Source organism: Centroberyx affinis, unplaced genomic scaffold, assembly GCF_046629955.1.
Source record: "Centroberyx affinis isolate AG114_WGS23_722 - 3 ecotype Tasmania unplaced genomic scaffold, CSIRO-AGI_Caff_v1 ptg001938l_1, whole genome shotgun sequence".
Taxonomy (NCBI): domain Eukaryota; kingdom Metazoa; phylum Chordata; class Actinopteri; order Beryciformes; family Berycidae; genus Centroberyx; species Centroberyx affinis.
This window is the reverse complement of record NW_027280298.1, coordinates 7,501-29,767: the sequence shown is the minus strand read 5'-3', so window position 1 is coordinate 29,767 and position 22,267 is coordinate 7,501. Positions and strand designations below refer to the sequence as shown.

At 42.3% G+C, this 22,267-nt stretch overlaps 1 protein-coding gene across 1 annotated transcript in view; it reads left to right on the top strand.

Moving 5' to 3' along the window:
• cdk15 (cyclin-dependent kinase 15) overlaps nt 1-22,267 on the top strand; it is a gene marked incomplete at its 3' end in the record, with an annotated part of 33,249 nt that overhangs the window by 6,844 nt on the left and 4,138 nt on the right. The window contains exons 4-11 of the mRNA XM_071530556.1: nt 379-458; nt 588-682; nt 856-918; nt 1,603-1,726; nt 2,540-2,660; nt 4,859-4,952; nt 6,072-6,135; nt 17,201-17,249. Of these exons, the coding sequence (XP_071386657.1) occupies nt 379-458; nt 588-682; nt 856-918; nt 1,603-1,726; nt 2,540-2,660; nt 4,859-4,952; nt 6,072-6,135; nt 17,201-17,249 (690 nt within the window). The remainder of the gene's footprint in view (nt 1-378; nt 459-587; nt 683-855; nt 919-1,602; nt 1,727-2,539; nt 2,661-4,858; nt 4,953-6,071; nt 6,136-17,200; nt 17,250-22,267) is intronic.

Below are 22,267 nucleotides of genomic sequence, written 5' to 3'. Positions count from 1 at the left end.
TTCACCCTGACAAGAAGAACATTCTAGGGGAAACACTGAATACTTGTAATTTTTTGCATTATTGTGGTCAAATGTGGTAAAATTTATAGATATATTGGCACAAAATATAGTCTATCAACAGCTTCAGCCAAAAAAAAAACCCTATTGGTTGAACCCTAGTTTATAGTTGTTTTTTTGTGTATATTGTTTTTATGTGAAATATTTAATTAAAGGACATAAGACCTCTCTCTCTCTCCCTCTCTCTCTTTCTCTCTTTCTGTCTCTCTCTCTCCCTCTCTCTCCCCCCCTCTTTCTCTCTTTCTGTCTCTCTCTCTCCCTCTCCCCCCCCCCTCTCTTTCTGTCTCTGCTCTCTCTCTCTCTTTCTCTCTCTCTCTTCAGGATAAATGGACACCTAGTGGCTCTCAAGGTGATTCGTATGAAGACAGAAGAGGGTGTTCCCTTCACCGCTATCAGAGAAGGTGAGGGACACCTTATTCTCTCTGTCTCTTCCTCTCTATCACACACACACACACAGCCTGTATCTGCATTAATGTGTGTGTGTGTGTGTGTGTGTGTGTGTGTCTGTGTGTGTGTGTGTGCGTGCGCAGCCTCCCTGCTGAAGGGCCTGAAGCACGCCAACATCGTGCTGCTGCACGACATCATCCACACCAGAGAGTCACTCACCTTCGTCTTCGAATATGTGGTGAGTAAATTAGAGAAAGAGAGAGAGAGAGAGTGTGTGTGTGTGTGAGATAAAGCAAGCGAGAGTATATCTGTATATTAAAGGCATTTTATTATCAATAAATCATTACCACATTTAGATTTATTGAGTTTTGGAAATTGTCTTTCATTTCCTTTCCCCTTCTCTCCCTCCAGCAAACAGACCTGGCTCAGTACATGACCCAGCACCCAGGAGGCCTGCACTCATATAATGTCCGGGTATGTTCACACTAAAACCAAACACCGGACGCAAAGCCATGTCTCAGGGTTTATGTGCAGCTCTGGAACTTCTGGAATGAATTTGATTATTCCCTGGTCTTGAAAAGTTTGGGAATTACACAAGTATGGAGGAAAATATATTGTTCATTCCCATTACATCTGAGATTAAAAGTGTGGAGTTTTAAGTGGGGGAGGTGTAGGAAGCCTGATGTTACTCCTTTTCACTCACTGAAGTCTCTTTCCATTCACTTCAATTCACTGCTGACAGAGATTTTAAGATTCAAATCGAGGAAACTTATGTTCATATTTCCATACAGTATTTCTGCTAATAACCTCAGTGTGTGCTCAAAAAAAGTTAAATTCAGTAAGAATCACATTCAACTCCAAGCCATCAAAGTTTTGCCTTTGCAATTTGAATTAATTTATTTCCCAAATCATTTTATAATTTAGTTGTTCAATATGAGCATGACAAATTCAAATTCATGCAATTCAAACACAGTCACTGCTGGCTCTAATCTGTTTCCATACAAGCCAACTAGACTGAAACAAAACCTCCAACACAATCGACTTCTACCTGCCAGAGTGACAGATAAATGTTCCCAGGCAGGGATGAACCTCATGTGTCTGTCCCATCCTGGCTCTAATCTCTAATCTGCCTCTGTGTGTGTGTGTGTCTGTGTGTAGATCTTCATGTTCCAGCTGTTCCGCGGTCTGTCCTACATCCACAGCCGCAGGATCCTCCACCGAGACCTGAAGCCCCAGAACCTGCTCATCAGCTACCTGGGAGAGCTCAAACTGGCCGACTTCGGTGGGGGAACCTCCATGTCTTCACCATAAAAAACAAGTGAAACATGTCGTCTCCCATCAGTAACAAGATTAATTATCCCTCCAACTTTTGGAAAATCGACTGGTGGTGTAGCAGTTATGGCCTTACAAAGTTTGGATTTTGCAAAGATAACTGGATTTGTTTAGCAGGTTTCATGTCAGTCAGACCTAACAGTGTCGGAGTTAGTGCCATTAGATTTACTGAGCTGATGCTTTTCAATCATCGGAATAAGACCGAAGAATAACAAAGAGACTCGGACTAAAGACCAGGGATGGAGAAGGTGTCAAAATGCCCTGCTCAAGTAAAAAGAAACTCATTTAAAATCTGCTCAGATTAAAAGTTACTGAGTTACTTTTTAGAAAAGAGAATGTTGTTAGCTGTGATTCTAAAAGGACGAGACTCTCATGAGAGTTCAAACAAGATTCTTTCCATTGGAAACATTTCCTAAAATAAATTACACAAAAAAAACTGCTCAATTACAGTAACAAGAGTAATTGTATTTAGCAACTTCAACCCTTGCTAAAGCAGTGTCTCACTAACCTAAATTTGTAAACAAATCGACCGTATCAGCTAATTCTCTGTGGTTGCTAGTGGATTTGTGAATAAGCAGCAAAGCCTCAATTATTTGAAGTGTTGATTGGAGAGACGTTTGCCCTCTCATAGAGCTGATATCACTCTGTCTCGGCTGTTTAAAGCGATCAGACGTGTTAAATGAACTCTGATGGGTGTGGACTGATAGAAACAGTTGAGTTTAACAGTGCTGATTTTGCTGTGTGTCTCTGTGTGTCTGTGCAGGTCTGGCCCGGTCCAAGTCCATCCCCTGCCAGACCTACTCGTCTGAGGTGGTGACGCTGTGGTACCGTCCCCCCGACGTCCTGCTGGGGTCCACAGACTACTCCACCGCTCTGGACATATGGTCCGTACCCCCCCCACCCCACCCCACCACCCAGACCCCAACCCACCACCCAGACCCCAACCCACCCACATAGTGTTTAATCACTGTCTCTTTATCCTTTATACTTTATTTATACTTAACATATGACCAGTGTTGGGGAAAGTTACTCCTGAAAGCAATTAGTTACTTTCCTTCATTGCTTGCCTTAAAAACGAACTTGTTTTGTTACAAAGTTCCTCTTTATTTCGTTTTTTGGAGACTATTTTTGTGCTTTTTGCCTCTATTACAATAGTTTATAGTAGAGATAGATAGTAAAGATTAGGAGAGAGAGAGGGAGGGATGACATGCATCAAAGATCCTGAGCTGGATTTGAACCCAAGACGTTGTAGATACAGGGTACGCACCTTAAACCACTGATGCACCAGGACGCCCCAAGTGCCTCTATATTGAAATCTAATTTCAGTATTTTTTGCGTTCCCCATTTCAAAAAAACATGCCGTAATAATATGCAATGCAAGACTATCGCTGTTTTTAAAAACTACACATATCACCCTCAGCTGAAAGCAGCAAGTTCACGCCTGTTCTCTGGGGGCGTTGTCGAAAGGCATTCTGGGAAATGTAGGAACCAGAAAATTAAAGTACAACACTTCATCACGAAATAACTCTTGAACATCACAGACAGATTAATGATATCCAACAGTGTGAGAGGATCTGAGGGGGATTTCCACTTTAAATCTTTTCAGTATTGGGTCGTTTTGTGCGCTCAGGCAGCCTGACACTAAGCATGTTAATATGAATCCAGTCCTCAAGTGACTTTTAGGTCACAGAAACTATAATGCGGCTCTCACATGGCGTTGCGTGTCTAGAGCAGTTTAGCCTCTTGGCCCCGCTGCTATGTCCTCCATCCGCCAAACACCAAAACAAACATTAGGAAGTGAAGTTTCCCAGGAGAATTCATTTATTCTTTTTTGCCAAATTGGAGGGATTTAACATTCACATGCATCAATTTATTGAAGAACTATTTATGCGCCCTAACATTAATGATGTCTGGGCATGTTTTTCTATGGCCTTTTCCAGATAATGGATATTAGAAACATGTGCTGTGAGAAAGCTTTCGAGTAAACAGAGAAAATCACTAACAGAGTTTGGGTTTTTAAAAAGGGGGTTATTAGCAGCCACAACAGGCCGGATCTTCAAACCCTTTCTAAAGATCTCATGTAGATTCATTTGCAAATGGCTCGCTAGACATTTTACATTTAAATTTTTGGCTTTTAGCTGAGGCCAGCATGCAATGTGGAAGAAAACGCACAGGAACCTGCAGCCACAGTGCCTCTAATTTACATTTAGATTTATATTTTAGCATTTTGATGTTTTTATCCGGAGCAGCTGGAGAGCAGCAAGTTTAAATTCCTGCATCGCCAACATTACGAGCAACCAGTCAAACAAGCAAAGGGTCAAAGCTGACAGTAGAAGCAATAAATATTCCTGAATGTGTCCAGAATGATCTTGTATGATAATAAGTGCAATGTGAAGAAATAAGAGACCAGAGGAGACAGTAGAAACTTTCTTTTTTTTAAAAGCAAGATAAGAGTATCCAAATTCCGTTCAGCCCCAGATTATTTGTTTTAGGTGATGGATCAGTCTTATTTGGAGCAGACAAATACAAAGATGTCCTATAAACGGTTTGGAAGATTGGATGTATATATATTAGGAAATGGGGCAAATATTTAACCTTCTTGGAGGGCTCCTGACATGGGCCATATTCTGGGGGGGAGTTGCATGTTTTTAGTGTCACAATCTATGCATGGACAAAAATAATGTATTTGTTCTGTACTTCTTTGTTTGTTGAGTTTTGTCTAGTTTTAAATATTTGTGTCCACTGCATATGATGGAACGTACATAATTTATGTTGACAACCAAGGCCAATTGTGTATGTGGTGATGACGAGTTGGGGGGGTTTAGGGCGGGGTGGGAGGTTTGTGTGTATACTTTGTGATGCATATATTTTGTATTATGTTTAAGAAAAATAAAAAACTGTTAATCGGAAAAAAAACAAAACAAGATAAGAGTGTTTCAGAGCAAGTAGAAGAAGGAATGAGAGAGAAAAATGAGAAAACATGCAGACAAATAAATAAACATTTCTCTCCTTGTTTCCTTTTTCCTTTTATTTTCTGAAGCTGTGATTCCATGATTAAGATGAAGACCTTCTCTCTGTTTAGGGGGGCTGGGTGTATCTTCATAGAGATGCTGCAGGGGGCGCCGGCCTTCCCGGGCGTGGCCGACGTGTTTGAGCAGCTACAGAAAATCTGGGCGGTGAGTCTGACACTCGTTTACCTTCCTGTGTTCCTACGCAGGTTTGGAAAGTCGACAGAACTATGGAAAATCAATTCAATTATTTCCAGGTCAGGAAAAGTTTGCGATTGCACAAAACTGTGTGGGAAAAGCACGAAGAAGAAGAAGCCGCTGTCTCCATTCATCTGATCACAAGGTGGAGGAAGAAAAGTCAGTTTTTGATATGTAAAAAGGCAAAACTCAAATCTGCGTTACTTTAGATTTCCTGATGTAAAAAGATCAAGGTTCCTTTTATATTTACGATAATTCAGACGCTCATTTTTTCTATATTTCTATGCTGTCTTTTTATTTACCTATTTTTTTGTTTCATTTATTTATCATTTCTTTCTTTTTTAATTTGTTATTATTATTATTATTAAAGGTAGTAGTAGTATTGTTGTTTTTATTATTCTTAATTTATTTAATTCAATTTTATTACATATATATACAGTATATATTTGCTTTTTTCTCCCTTTGTCCAATTCCTCATCAAGTGAAATTTTGTCCCTTGCCAGACTGTCATTGTCCCCCACCAAAGGGGGGACTATGGATCGGTCTCCGTCCGTTAGTTCGTTCGTTAGTTTGTTAGTCACACTGTAACGTTGACTTTGTGCCGCTAGGGGGCGGCATTGACAATGAATGGGGACTCATTGGTAAAGCAGGTCATACAGTTAAAGTTATCATACAATGTGGGGGACAATGAATGGGGACTCAGTGGTAAAGCAGGTCATATAGTTAAAGTTACCATACAATGTGGGGGACAATGAATGGGGACTCAGTGGTAAAGCAGGTCATACAGTTAAAGTTATCATACAATGTGGGGGACAATGAATGGGGACTCAGTGGTAAAGCAGGTCATACAGTTAAAGTTATCATACAATGTGGGGGACAATGAATGGGGACTCAGTGGTAAAGCAATACAGTTAAAGTTATCAACATGTTTACTATTTGCTTGTTGTTATAAATAATAATAAATAAAAAAGGCAGGGCTCCAGCGTCTTGCTCAGGAAGGAAAGGAGGAAACTCTCCAGTTGTCTGTTGCAGGGATCAAACCTGTGATCTGTCAGTCACGGGACGCTCCGTCTCTCTTTCCCTCCTCAGGTCCTCGGCGTTCCCACAGAGGAAAGCTGGCAGGGAGTGAGCGAGCTGCCCAACTACAAGCCAGGTCAGTCTGCTTGTCCCGCCCCTTCCTGTCCCAACAGCCAATCCAAACCCACAGTTCTAGTTTTTGACCATTTCTCATCCATTCACAGAGAGGTTTGTATTCAAGATGGGAAAATTATCCAAAATAATTTTCATTTATGAATTTAAAACCAACTATAAACAAACTGTAGCAGACATTACTGGCTTTTCATGAGTAGAATTGATTGTATTACTGTGAATATAACTGATAATTCCAAATTTTTTATTTTTTTACTTCCGTAATTTGTGATGCCAAGTAAATCGGAGCTCACAAAAAAGATCCCACATGTCCTATTAGGTGGCTGAATGTTTTTTCCCAGTTGAGAGCTTGTATTTACGGTGAACCCGACATGACTTGAACGCAGCATTAGCACCAGCCACCGCCCTGAAGCTAGAAAATGTTGTCTTGTCTGCTTTATCAGCTACTTTGGCAGGCGACCAACCACTAAAGTTCCTGTTCTATTTTAGAGTATCTAACTGACTGATAAAACAGTTAAAGTGGCTGGTGGATATCAGGGTTTAGTACTTGCAATGCCACAGGTTTGAATCCAGTTGAAAAGCCATAAAAAAGAGTAAAAAGTTTTATCAGTCAATACATCAAAAATATAAATGATCCCGTCTTCAGAGTTGGTGTATTGTGTGGACAGAAGTCATCAAAGCTCCTGCTGGTAGAGTCAGTCTCATCATTTAAACCGGTGGTTCTCAATGTGGGGTCCGGGGACCACCAGAGGTCCCTGAGGGGGTTCCAGGGGGTCCCCCAGCAAATTGATGGATTGTTAAACTTCACCATTATTTAATTTACAAGAAGTTAACCCAATAATAGAATGTAGAGGAATGATTATCATAGTTTCGGTGTTATCTCTCTGCCTACAATACAAATAGTCTTGGGATTCTGGACAAAATCATATCTAACAATAAAAATATTCTCAGATTTGGGTCAGAGAGACAAAATCTCATCAAATGGGGGTCTGTGGCCCTAATGTGGACTAAATTAGGGGTCCTTGATATGAAAAAATTTGAGAAACACTGATTTGAAACCACTCCTTAAAATCCTGTTTTTATAGACTTTTTATTTTACTCTCTTTACTATTACTTTACTCTCACACTGTCTATAGTCTGTGTTGTTGGCTTTTATCTTGTGGTGCCTTGTTTGACAATGCTGTTTCATTTTATCTGGTTTTTAAGCACTTTTTCCAACTGTGTTTTTAAAAAGAAGTGCATTACAAATAATGTTCATTATTATAAAGTTTATGATAAATAGCATATTTGTTGGTATCAGCAATTTTCTCACTTTTTTCAAACGCTGGATATCTGGATTTGGAACCGGACTCTTCATATGGTGACAGTTGACCTCTAGAGCAGTGGTTCTCAACGTGGGGTCCGGGGACCACCAAGGGTCCTTGAGGGGGTTCCAGGGGGTCCCCAGCAAATTGATGAAGTGTTAAACTTCACCATTATTTCATTTACAAGAAGCTAACACAATTAGAGAATGTAGAAGAATGACTGTTTTGATCATAGTTTCACATAGTTTCAGTTATCTCTCTACCTACAATATAGATAGTCATGGCATTCTGGACAAAATCATATCTAACAATAAAAATATTCTCAGATTTGAGTTCGAGAGACAAAATCTCATCAAATGGGGTCTGTGGTCCTAATGTGGACTAAATTAGGGTCCTTGATATGAAAGAGGTTGAGAATCACTGCTCTAGAGAACAGACAAACACATCTCTGACCACTAGGAGGCGCCGTTAGACTGTAAAATAAGAGAGGAGCCTTTACACAAAGACCTACATCTCAGTGGTCTTGGTTTATATGAGTCAGACCCGTTTGAAAAGCCAATCTACAGCTGTACAGTTTGCTCTTCAGCTCACTCCGCTCCGCTCAGACGTTCCCTCTCTCTAATGTTTCTGCCATTTCTTCTGGAGAGAGGAAAGACGGGAGAGCCACAAAGACAAAGATAACTATAGTGAGATTCAAACTCACATGCAGGACACACTTCAGTCTGCAGACGCCAGGACGACTGCCTATTTCATACTTTTGCCCTTTTTTCACTGCCCCCCTCTCTCTCTCTCTCTCTCTCTCTCTCTCTCCCTGTCCCGTCGCATAAAGATGAGTAGATAAGAGAGGAATGTGCAGCCTTGAGTGCGGGCCAGCCGGTAATCCTATACGCCGGGCCGCTCCAGACTCCACAGCATCCAAATCACAGAGGGGGGAGGAATGTCTCCGAGACTATTATAAACAAAAGTGCAAAAAAAAAAAAAAGGAAAACAGCAGGAATTAAAATTCATCTGGAAGCGGCTGATGTGTGTGTGGACATATTAAGAGTTTTTGACTTCCAGCTGAACGACGCCCGCTTAGGCCTGAAGGAGAGAAGAAGAAGAAGAGTTTGTTCTTTACTGAGATGGGAGGAAAACGTAGAGGGAGGCACAGAAGAAGAAGAAGAAGAGAAGGTTGAATGTTTTTTTTTTTCTTTAATGAGATTGTAGGAAAAGATGAGATTGTAGGAAAAGCTGAAAAAAATGACACAAAGTAGAGGAAAGAGAGGAGAGAGGATCCTGGTGGGACACATGGATCCAGAGGCAGGGGTCAGAAAGCACAAACAGACCATAATATATCTGCAGGGGGTTGATAGGGTTGAGGATCAATACCAGTGACTCAATGATTACTTTACCTGATGCTGAGATTTATGCCTGTTTTCAGATTTTCGAACAAAAAGTACACCCTCATCTCTAACTGCTCAAGCCAAAAGAACAAATGACAAAGAACTATTATTCTATTCTATTCTATTCTATTCTATTCTATTCTTTATTTCCTTATTTATTGTTATTTCCCCTTTATTATTTGAAATTTCAAAAGAAAAGTAAACACACATACTGGGCAATATGTAGTGTACAATACATATCCAGCACACATATATGTTCCTCTTTCACTCCCACACACACACACACACACACACACACACACACACACACACACACACACACACACTCACTTACAAAATCAAAAGGGGAAAAAAAGACTCTGAGGATACAGTATGTATATGCACATACACACACACACGCACACATACACACATAAATATACACACATATATAACAATCCCACATATAAACATATACACATATATACATTTATGCACATATACATGACATACAGTATATACATGCACATACACACATACATATACTTGCATACACCCAGTTTGCAAAAAAATAAAAAATAAAAGTAGCCTCTTAGACATTATTCAAGCACCTTCCCCAGGACCAATCCATCTTAACCTCACTCTATTTATTCTGCTAATCCTGCAGTTTCCCCTCTGGGATCAATAAAGCATCCTGTCCTGTCTGAATCCCCCCTGGCCTGCTTTAAAACTCTGTCCTATATAACTGTTGCACTGTTATTTTTGCCTCTCTCTCTCTGCTCTAATTAGCTATCTTACTCATCTCTGTTGTAAAAACTTGATTTTTTTTTTTTTATATGGATGTGGAGTGCGGGCCGCTGTGTGCTGCGTGTGCCACAGCCCGTCCGTCCTGCTGCAGCTCCTCGGTCGCCTATAAAAGTCATAAATTGCTTAATGCCCCTTTAACCGCTGCACCGGGTTTGGGAGCGCTTGGTTCCCGGTGACTTTAGTGTGTGTCCCGTGTGTGTGTGTGTGTGTGTGTGTGTGTGTTTGCACGGTTTCCACTCTGTGATGATGAAACACACCAGACGACTTCCAGACTCTGTGGTTTCAGAACGAGTAGAGCTGCACTGACTCATCTCAATCTGTGGGTGTTCTGTGTGTGTGTGTGTGTGTGTGTGTGTGTGTGTGTGTGTGCGCTTGCGTACATGCACATGTTGGTGTGTGTGTGTGTGTGCGTCCTTGTTAGTGTGTGTCTTTGGTGATGTGAGTACGTGCGTGCCTCTATTTGCACCTGGCTGTAAGTGCTTGCTCATCAGTATGTGTGCATGTGTGTGTGAGTATGTGCGTGCATGTGTGTGTGTGTGTGTGTGTGTGTGTGTGTGTGTGTGTTTATGCACATGCGTCCACTGGAGCCTAGCAGGGAGTGTCAGCTCTTTGGCATGCTTGTCCGTGTGTGTGTGTGTGTGTGTGTACTTACTCATCATCGGTGAGTGTGCCTGCCAGGGTAGAAAACTAACTAAAACCTAAAACTGCACCTAAACTAAAACTAACCACTGCCTGCAAGCCACAAGGCCATTAAATCCTAAAATACACGTTTGCTATTTAACCAGCCAATTAGATTTTTACAACAGAATAGGATCTCAAAATGACTGGTAGAGGAGGCAAACTTTTATATCTTTTATTTTGTTGAGGAGGCAAACACACCATTTATGGACTTCTATCAGCGGCCTGTAGGAATTGCAATGAGATTGATAGAACTTTTCTCCTCCTGCACAAGTCTCTTGAGCTACGGTGGCCTGTAACTGACACAATAAAGTCACAATGTAGATGAGTACGTAAGTAATATCACCATGATGAATTCTGGAATAATGATACTGATTTGTTATTTGCTTTTTTAGCTTGGGAACAAAGCTTTTTTAGCCTTTGTTGCTCAAGTGTGTTGAAATGCTGGGAATTGTGAGTAGGCTGGGGGGATTGGAAGTGTCCAGAAACGCCAACGGGTGTTTTGTTCCAAAACAGACTTGGTCAATTCTACAGTTTCCATGGAGACCGTTTGTTTGCTTGCACTTGCGCTTGTGATACCTGTTATCGCCTCACCTGTTATCGTCTCACAGAGTCGGCCTACAGATAGTAAAAAAAAATGGCAGAAGAAAAGAAGACAAGAACACCAAATTGGTCAGAGGAGAAAAAGATTATACTTCTGGAGGAATACAATAAAAGAAAGCACATGCTAAAAAGTAAATTTGATCCGCAGATAACAGCAAACAGAAAACAACGAATGTGGGAAGAAATTGCAATTCAAGAAGTCTGGTGAAGAGGTCCATCCAAGAGGTCCAAAAAAATACGACAACTTCTTCATTTATCGCCATGAACTCGGCCATGTTGCGGTTAAGATAGTCAGAGGTACCTTAAGTTTTTTTCCTTACTTTGGTTGCTAAGGTCTTTTGTGCAACGGTTTAACAAACTTTAAGGGACTCCTTAAGTATAAGACCAAGATAAGGAGAAAACCTTAAGGGTGTTTTGTGCAACCGATTTTATTTTAAGCTAACCTTAACTCGGACTTTACGGAAAATCTTAACTTAAGGTGTTTTGTGCAACCGGCCCCAGAAGCTTACCTGCCAACCGAAGATGCATGGGATGCTGACTCGGCCGATGAGAACCTAAGATGTGAAGACCTAAGATTCATTGTGAGAACGACACATCACGTCCAAACACCGCAAACAGACAACAGACTATAGTACAGAGCCGGGCTGAAACTTCTTGGGAAAATGAACAGCCGAATGTAAAGACCGTAAAGATGCTTCTCTGTTCTCACCTTCTTGAGAAGTTTGTTCTCTTCAAAAACAACTTAAGGAAGATCTTTCTCCACGAGGATGGTGAGTCATTGGTATTGATCAACGACCCTATCTGGCCCCTTGCACATAAATTACGCTCATGGTGAAAATCTTACATATCGCCCCTGTAATTTCCCTCCCTGCCTGCACTCATGCAGTCATTCCCCCCCCATGCTGAGTTCCCTCCACTCCACAGGCTCTTCCAGTAATGGCCCCATGTCTGCGAGGGCAAGCGGCTTACAGCTGACAGCCTGCATCTCCCCTACTACCCCTACCCCCCCCCCTCATCTGTGGCACTTCAAAACCCACCAATAACTGTTAAAAAAAAAAAAAAAAAAAAAAAAAATCTCCGCCAGACATGAATAAATAAACACAGGGTTTTATAAATTGTGAATAAATCCACAGATCAGAATCGGGGATCACAAAGTTCTCCCTGTCTGCGGCTCAGACGTCGGCCAGTGGAGGAGAGGAGGAGGAGGAGAGGAGAGGAGAGAAGGGGAGGAGAGGAGGAGGAGAAAGGAGGAGAGGAGAAAGGGGGAGAGAAGAGGAGAGGAGGAGACGCTTTGGCAAGGGAGATTTTTTTTGCATAAAACATGATGGCAAGCAGACGGCACAGACGGTACCAGGATGACGGACAGGCAGGCAGAGGGTTCAGCCAGTGTGTGTGTGTGTGTGTGTGTGTGTGTGTGTGTGTGTGTGTGTGTGTGTGTGTGTGTGTGTGGGCATGGGAAGAGGGTGGAGGCAGAATCAAATATGGCAGCCTGCATTTGGGATGGAGATGGAGCGAGCTGGGACTGACATAAGGGGGAAAATGCCCTTGTGGATTTGTGTGTGTGTGTGTGTGTGTGTGTGTGTGTGTGCAGTATAAGTGTGTATGTTTATGCTGACTCTGTGCATTGGGTGTTGGGTGGGCCTGGGACACCCATGTCGGCGAGAGAGAGGCCTTCACGGTCTCTGGTGTGTTTTTTTTTCCACCTGGCTGTGTTCATGCTGGCGAGCTGCGGTGTGTTTGTCCTTTGTGTTGAGTTCAGGTTCAGTCGGGCCAGCGGCGTGTCGGCGAGGCACCCAAACATGTTTTTGACGCTGATGTACTTTCAAAGGGTGCTGGCAGGGTGCTGCTTTCTGCCCGGCTGCGTTCCTACAATAATAGAACCACACCTGCTCAGTATTCACAGCATTCCCACCGGAAAACAAGTGCTCACACTGCACATTAATAATATTAATAATAACGTAAACATGTTGTCCCCCATGAATAATGCAGGCACCCCCTGGGCCAGTCAGTAACAAGATGCATCTTCCCTCCAAATTGACCTTTAATTATCACACCCCACCAGGTTAATCAGTGTAATGTAAGGTTAGGGTTAGAGTTAGCTAACCAAAATGTATCATCCCTCCAAGTTTCATCAAAATTGGACCAGTGGAGTCTGAGATCTCGTGTTTGAGTTCATTGTTTGTGGTGTCTTGGGTCTAATAGCAATGCCATTAGTGTGATAAAAGTTTGTTCCAACACAAAAAACTGATTTAAATGATGATTTTATTGCAAACTAAAGTCATTTACAAGCTTCTGTCACAGGACTGCAACCATAGAAACATCTGTAGCTAGCATACATGCTACACTGTAGCAGAACTGTAACCATAGAAACATCTGTAGCTAGCATACATGCTACACTGTAGCAGAACTGTAACCATAGAAACATCTGTAGCTAGCTGGTAGTTAGCATACATGCTACACTGTAGCGGAAATGTAACCATAGAAACATCTGTAGCTAGGTATGGTAGTTAGCATACATGCTACACTGTAGCGGAACTGTAACCATAGAAACATCTGTAGCTAGCTGGTAGTTAGCATACATGCTACACTGTAGCAGAAATGTAACCATAAAAACATCTGTAACTAGCTGGTAGTTAGCATACATGCTACACTGTAGCGGAACTGTAACCATAGAAACATCTGTTGCTAGCTGGTTGTTAGCATACATGCCACACTGTAGCAGAAATGTAACCATAGAAACATCTGTAGCTAGGTATGGTAGTTAGCATGCATGCTACACTGTAGCAAAACTATAGAAAAGCCTGTAGCTAGCATCTATGGCTACACTGTAGCAGAACTGTAACCATAGCAACGTAAACAAGTCGTGTAAACTTGCCGTTCAGTCTCTATTCAGCAATCAATAGAGCTCGCTGAATAAATGAAATCCATTAAATACAAATCTTGTATGTTTCTAAATGTTTCTTCTTTGGTTAGCCGAGTGTTTGTCTGTAGTAACAAAGCAGCAACGTCTTTTTGGCCACAAGGTGCGGCTAGTTAATTTGATTAGGGATCAATAAAACGGAGCGGACTTGACTGAGGAGTGAAATAATTAGATGTGAAAGAGCGGTTTGTTAGTCAGAAACAACAGACCTCAAGATGCCTTCACTGACCATGATAACTGAGTATTCAACAAAGCCATGTAACAAGTGCACAGTATGAAACAGTGAGTGAGGCGACTTTAGTTCTGGAAAGTCATGGAATTTGACTTCAGGGCCGCGGTGGGAACCAAACTCATCCCAGGCCCAGCGGTACTTACGGAAAAAACTCTCCTCTACTATCTTCCACCCTCTCTCTCCTGGGTGGTGCTCTACCTGGCCTACACCCCCACCCTCCTCCTCCCACACACACACACACACACACACAGATGTGCCTGGGGGGCTGAATGGGCCGATAGAGGCCGGGCCGGGGCCGGCGGCCAGCTCACACCGCACAGGGCAACGCCAAAACTGCTGGAAAATCTGAGCCAAGTGAAACGGCAAGAAGAGGGAGTGTGTGTGTGTGTGTGTGTGTGTGTTTGAAATGAAGAGTGTCTTGTAGCACATGTTTGGCGGGGCTGTGTGTGTGTGTGTGTGTGTGTGTGTGTGATCAAGAGTTGCCTTGTAGTGTAAGCATTGAGGTTTTGAGAGAGAGGGAGAGAGAGAGAGAGAGAGAGAGAGAGAGAGAGGAAGGGAGTTCGTTGGTTTCACTGCGGCCGAAAGCAAACAGATTAGCCCATAAACACGAACACTTTCATTTTTCACTTCACTTTACCGCTGCTGGGGCAAAAAAAAAAAAAAAAAAAATACATGAATCGTCTGAATGTATGTGAAGAAACGCTCTTGTTTTCTCATCGAACCAGCATACATTTTTTAAAATTGTACAATGGTTTTTTTTTTTTTTTTCGGTGGGTTTGTGAAATTCACATGCACAACGGACCCGTGTAAAAACCTGCAGTTCAAGAAGAATCCGACAGTAACTGTAAAAGTAAGAACAAGTTCCCGTGATTTTCTTTTTTTACCTCTGAACACACGGCGATGCCCCCAGAGCGCTGCACCCCGGCCATGCGGCTAGTAAAATCTCCCCTTCCCATCCCATTAAATCCCAACAAGAGAAAACGTTAAACCACAGACTGAGATCACCGCAGAAAGAGCAAAGTATTTCCCTCAGCTCCGGCGCCAGAACCCCACAGACCCGGCATTAATCATCAAAGCGAGCGCTGGGCTTTTACCGTAAACTTCACAAAGGTATTTGTCTTTTTACTGTCGGTGGTTAGCTGCATCATAACTTCCTCTTAATGTTTTTTTTTTTTTTTTTTTTCGCTCTCACAACCAAGGGATTTACTTTGGGATAATGAGTTGGGTTTGCATGTCTGCTTTGCTCCACTCTCCTTCCTGGGAGAGATGTGTGTGAATATTTCCAAAATGAGATATCCAGCGTTTGAAATATGTGACACCCCGCTCTAATAAAATGGATGATAACCCAGTTTTGAAACAAATGATGGTGCTTTTTTTAAAGAATTATAGGTAATTTAAGTTCTTGGTTGACAAAATGATAACACTTAGGGTAAGTCATATTCCCCAAAATGGATATATAACATTTTTGGAAAGGAACGAATCGTTTTTTCCTCCCCGCTCTTGGCAGTTGGCTGCATCGTAACGTCATTTTGAATGATTTTTCGCTCCCCGCCAAAGGTTTTTCTTGTGGGATAATGAGTCGGGCCGATCGCTTACGGTGGCTCGTTGCTCAATTCCTCCCTGCGGTGGGGCGGATTCGATCCTTTTGATTTGTTACTGTACTGTTCTTGTAAAAGAAAAAAAAAACAACAACATGACAAGCCGTGAGTTATACGGCGCTTACCGGGAAATCATAAGAAACTCTCTGAGGAGCGCTGGCTTGGCATCGTCCGAAGAGTTTTGTCCAAGAACGAGAGAAAGTGGGAGAGGTGGACAACGTTTACAGCTCAACTCCCGGATCAGTCCGGGTCAGAGTCAGTTTAGCAAGGAAGTCCGTTTCACCGAGTACAGTACATGTACGGGAATTTCTCTTGTTAGCATTGATACAGCGATGTCGACAACAAACATGCTAACTCTTTGTGCGTTCGCGTACCGGCGGGAAAGTCCGACATCCGGGCCTTCCAACTCGGCTGCTGCTTTCACATGCTATCGTGTCAGAAACCCGGAAGATAAATAATAAATAAACATGGCCGTCCTGCAGCCAAACAAGCTAATTTAAAGATCTTCATTTAAACAAATGACTCACTCCTCTTCACTTTCCCCTTCTTTTCCCCCAGACTACTGATATTACTACAGCATTCTAGAATCCCTTCTCCATAGGATTTGCACTAGATCTGGCCTGACTACCCTGTTTACATTTCATTGTAGATTGTATATGCTACTACTTTCGCAATTATTGAAAATTTATTTTTATCTCCCTGCTGTTTTGATATACTATATGTATGTAAATTGGTGTGTAATTTCAGTCTGTAAATGACTGTGAAGCACTAATAAAAAGCTGCTACTACTACTACTATAAATGCTAGTTATGATGGTTCGTCTTTCCAACTACAATCCTGTAGTAAAGCTGCATGTGTATGTAAGTGTTTTTCTTACTGCTGACTGACACAAAACCCGATTTTAACACCATGTTCAGAAGGTTAAAGGTCATCATCGCATCATAAATCAAAAACTCCGGTAGCAACGTTTTGTCTGACTCTCCGACTTCACCATCCGTGGCGTTCATGTGAAATTTCCAAGTAGGGAATTTGTTTATCCGATATATCCGATAGTAGCACATGACTGAGACTCTACATACTAATGCTGCATGGATGCAAAAAAAATGCCCTTAAAAGTTCATAAAATGCTCATGAGACTGAAAGTGCTGCCAGTCTCCAGCTGTGGGAAAGAAGTTAAAACAAATCTTAGTGGTACAAATTGAGTGTTTATTTGCCAATATGCATGCATGTATTATTTATTGTTCAATAAAATTGCCCCAACCCTAACCCTAAGCCTATAAATTGATATATTGCACACAATTAAAATTAAACCTATGTTATGTTTTAAAGGATTGTAGGTAAGTAGATATAGGTAAATCCCATGTTGACAAAATAGTAACATATTCACAGACTGGATCCTGTAGAGTTTAGAGACATTTAACGGTGAACTTGAATAGAATTCTTCAGAAAAAGAGCAAAGGTGTGAGCGTGGGAAGAAAGGCAGTTGGTTTATGTAAAAAGCATAAATAAAAATGGAGTCCAGATGTGATGTGAAGCAGCCTGTTGTGTGTCTCTGTCCCTCCACAGAGTGGTTCCTCCCCTCCGAGCCGCAGCAGCTTCGCTCCGTTTGGAAAAGGTAAGAAAAGAAAAGAAAAGTTCACCAGGGGTTGGATGCTCTGTTGCTCTCTCCATGTGAAGTGAAGTGTCATCCAGCACTGGGAAAAAGTCACATCTGCTCTTACTGAATGCTTACTGACCAGTGTTGGGGACGCGTTAGAGTAATCAGATTACTTTTTGTGTTGACTAGTATCTTAAATCGCAGCTTTTTTCAACGCTTGTAGTCTGTTATTTGTTGCTTTTTAAAATTAGAATATCCTTTCCCTTTTTGTGAGCGTAAATGTTTAAAAAAAAGTAGAAAAAAGTGAAAATCAACAGGCAACATGCTGCTGATTGATATAAATGAGATCATCTTACTTTTTTAAAAACAGAGCAATAGTCTTACATTGCATTTTAAAACAATGATGAACAATTCAACACTTTGCAACACTTGTATTTTTCTGAAGTGGGAAACGCAAAAGTACTCTAACAAGTTACTTTTACTGAAGAGAAACTTTGTAATGTTACTTTTTAAGGTATGTAACAAAGTAAAGTAACAAAGTAAAGTAACAAGTAACTTTCTCTACACTGTTGCTGCCATGAAAGTAGAACTCACTCTATAAAACAGTAGTGATGTCACTGTTTTTCAGATTCTGGCCTATCTATTCTCCATATTGTTGTGGATGAAAGTGTCTACTGTATATTTTGGAACTGTTGCGTGCTAAACGTCAAACGACTTGCATGCTGCTTCTTTCAGGTGCTGATTAGAGAAGAATAATTATCCACATGATGACAGTTTCCCACCACACTCTGAGAAAAGGCTTCGGGGCCATGCCATTACTTGAATATCTTTAATGTTTATAAAAATAATAATGATAAAAAAAAAACAAAAAAAAAACAGTAGTGAATATGTGGAGCGTCTGGCCTGCAGGCTTTGTGTGAGCGAGGCTGACTCAGCCCGGGGCGAGACACACTGCTCCCTCCACTGTGTTTATCGCTGCTTTAAAGAAACACAGAGGAATATCAAAGTAACGCAGCAGCAGGTCTGTGCGGTGAATCGCTGTTTGCTGTGGGCCGGACAGTATCAAAACCCCTCAGACCGAAAGTGCAGATGTAAGCTCTCTGCACACCTGGGCCAAAATATATTTGCATGTGGTTTGCGAATACTTGAGCGACCCGAGGGGCGCCGGGTCTGACCTGCCGCACACTTCACCGGCCGGCGAAGTGGAGGCACAGGCTCGCAAGATAAGACGAACCAAGCGCTCCTCGCTCCAGGTGTAGCTGTGTGTGTGTGTGTGTGTGTGTGTGTGTGTGCTGCTGAATTACATAACATCCCCTCTCTCCTCATGAAGTGCCCTGCAGCAGTTTTCTGCTGCTGTAGTACAAAAAAAAACAAATATCTGCAAAAAGTCAGGTTTTTAAAGAGTGAAGGAGAGAACAGTAACACTTTACCTGAAGTGCATTGTGGGGCATTAAGCAGATTGTGAGTCAATCAGAAGCACAGAAGCAGTTATTTCAACATCAACATCAGACAAGCGTCAGAAATTTTGATTCAAGTAATATCATGTCATTCGCTATACAGCTGCACTGCAAAAAAACATCCATCTGAAGTCATTTAGTCTCGTATTCAGCCTTCAAATCTTATTGATCTTAAACCAAGAGAAGCAGGAGTTTTCTAGAAATGAGTGTCAGTCTGTTGAAACCAGTCAGAATAAGGCAGATCACTGCACTGCTGTCAAGAAAATGACAAAATTCTTGAAACAAGTTGATTTGCATTGGAAACAAGTGAGATTATCAAACCCCATTGGCAGAATTTTTCACTTATTTTAAGAGAATTATGATTTTAGCACTCAATAATAGACTAAATGACTTGTTAAGATGGAGATTTTTTGCAGTGTGCTCCATAAACTATTCAATCCCTACATTTTTTGGCTCATTGTTTATCATGCTCTGATTATAATGATTCTAATGCACTCACAATGTGCTTATAATGTGCTTATGATGCCTTATAAATCCTTATTAAAGTGAAATATTGCCAAGAAGTCTTATTCTCCCGCTTGACGCCCACGCAGTTTTGAGATTACACAATCCCATGTCAACAGGTTTCGAAAGCCCAAAAGGTCAAGAGACTCAGCCAACTCATAAAGACTGTGTAAGCTTTCGATCCGAGCAAGAAAACACAAAAAAAACACACACAGAAGTTGCAGCTGTGTGTTATGTTTGTACACATGCATGCGGTGCTGCTGTGCAGTTCGGCAGCAGCGTTCCTTAAGGCGGTTTGTGTGGATCGTGTTTGTCCATTCCTTCGCCTCGGGCCAGGGGAGGGGGGGGTGAGGGTGGGGGCGTGGGGGTTAGTGGGCCCAGAGGTAGGCAGGCAGGCAGGCCAGTGTTAACAGGAGGCTCTTTGTGTAGTAGGCCGGGTCTCTCTCTCTCTCTCTCTCTCTCTCTCTCCCCCTTCTCCCTTAGCAACACGGTGACATCTGACCTGACACTGCTGCACTCTTGTAGCAGTACAGAGAAAGGAGGGGGGGGAGGGGGTAAGAGGTAGGAGAGGGAGAAGGCATGGAGGAGGAAGAAGAGAAAAAAAAGAAGATGTTTACATTTACATAACGCTCCTATCCAGGGTGACTTACAGTGAGTCCAACAGCGAAATAATATTAAAAGAATTCACCATGTTTTTGGGAGATTGGCCTGTTGGTCAACTTAGCTGTTAAGTGATGAGAACATAGACACCAAAATCATCCATGTGTCCCCGGTAGATCATTTGTTTTGGTGCTCCATGCTAACACTTTAGCATAAATTATGTTGAGTGATAGGAGGCTCCATGCTAACTCTTTAGCGTACACTATGTTGAGTGATAGGAGGCTCCATGCTAACTCTTTAGCATACACTATGTTGAGTGATAGGAGGCTCCATGCTAACTCTTTAGCATAGGACCATGTTGAGTGACAGTAGCACCATGCTAACATTTTAGCATAAACTATGTTGAGTGGTAGGAGGCTCCATGCTAACTCTTTAGTATACACTATGTTGAGTGATGGGAGGCTCCATGCTAACTCTTTAGCATACACTATGTTGAGTGATAGGAGGCTCCATGCTAACTCTTTAGCATACACTATGTTGAGTGATAGGAGGCTCCATGCTAACATTTTAGCATAAACTATGTTGAGTGATAGGAGGCTCCATGCTAACTCTTTAGCATAGGACCATGTTGAGTGACAGTAGCACCATGCTAACGTTTTAGCATAAACTATGTTGAATGATAGGAGGCTCCAAGCTAACACTTAAGCATAAACTATGTTGAGTGATAGGAGGCGCCATGCTAACACTTTAGCATAAACTATGTTGAGTGATAGTTGGACACTAGCATGATCTCAAAAGTCTTATGCTAAAGTGCTAAAATGCTCCATATGATCCATGCTAAAGTGTTAGCATGCTAAAGTGTTAGCATGCTAAAGAGTTAGCCTGGAGCCTCCTATCACTCAACACAGTGTATGCTAAAGTGTTAGCATGAAGCACTGGGCCTAGCAATCTACTGGGGACACATTTGGTGTCTCTGGCTGGCTAAATTGACCAACAGGCCAATCTCCTCTAAGTTCACATTTCCATTTACGTTTTAGCTATTTAGCTGACGCTCTTATCCACAACACCTTACAATAAGTGCAACAGCAGAAGAAGCTTCAGTTCTTAGATTGGCAACATTACAACTTGTTGGTAATTTACAAGCAACCAACAGTAAGGAGGTCAAAGGTTAAAGCCACAGCACTCTGACAACACATTCCTGTCACCATGGGAGGATTTTGTATGATAGAAAACACTGGGTAAAGAAATAAGAGCTAGAGAGAGAGAATTTTCCCCTTTAAAGAAGACAGGAGGATTATTCGCAACGCAAGAATAAAGTGAAGACTCAAGAAGACGGGGTAGGGAGTGAAAGAGAGAGAGAGAGAGAGAGAGAGAGAGAGACAGAGAGATAAAGAGAGGCAAAGGGTTTGTATTGAGGGAAGAAGAGAGGAGGGGAAGGATGAGACAGAAACGTACATGAGGGAGAGAGAAAGAGAGGAGTCGCAGGAGGGGGTAAAGGAGGTGTTTAGCTGCTTCTGACTCGCTATCATCATCACAGCCCAAACACAACACACACTCACATCAGTGGAGTGTGATGTGAGGGAGGGAAAACACACACACACACACACACACACACACACACACACACACACACACACAGAGAGACATCGATTAAACTGGAATGAATCGCGTTCCTGCACGGCGAACGCAGATCCGCTGCATGGCTGCGAGAAAAACCCCCCAAAAAAACAAAATAAAACGAGAGACAGAAGGAGGAACGCAGAAGGGAGGAAGGATCTGAGGAAAAGAAAGAGAGAGAGAGAGAGAAACCGAGAGAGAGAGAGAGAGAGAGAGAGAGAGAGAGAGGGGATTCTTGTGGTCATCAAAGTCATTGCCTACATTTCCATACATGAGAGAGACATGAGATGAGGAGGAGAGAGAGAGAGAGAGAGAAAAGGCCGGAAAAAAGAACGAGAGAACTAAGAGAGGAAGGGGTGTTGTGTGGGGGAGGAGGGAGGGAGGGGGGGGGGGGACTCAGGGGAGTTTGGGTCGGATTTTTAATGGAAGTCTATTCAACATTGATGAATGGGACCCCCTCCACCCCCCCCCCCCCCCCCAACCCCCCCCCCCACCCCCCACCCCTTCTACCCCCACCCACCCCCATCTCCTCTTCTTCTTCTTCTTCTTCTTTTTTCCCCCCTCTTCCAGCCGTAGATTTAATTAAACGGGCCCCCCATCGAGACCAAAGGCTCCTTCCTCCGATTGCGTGGACGACTGTATGGGAAAAAAAAAAAAAAAGAGAAGAAGAAGAAGAAGAAAAAAAAAAAAAGCCGCACGCATACAGTCCGCCGAATAACACGTAATTAAATTGCAAAATGAAAAAGTTAACCCTGAGAGACAGGAGGGAGGAAGGGGGGGGGGGGGGGCTTCAGATAATGAGAACAACGGAGGATAGATGCCTTTTTTGTTAGCATTGATCATAGGGTGTGTGTGTGT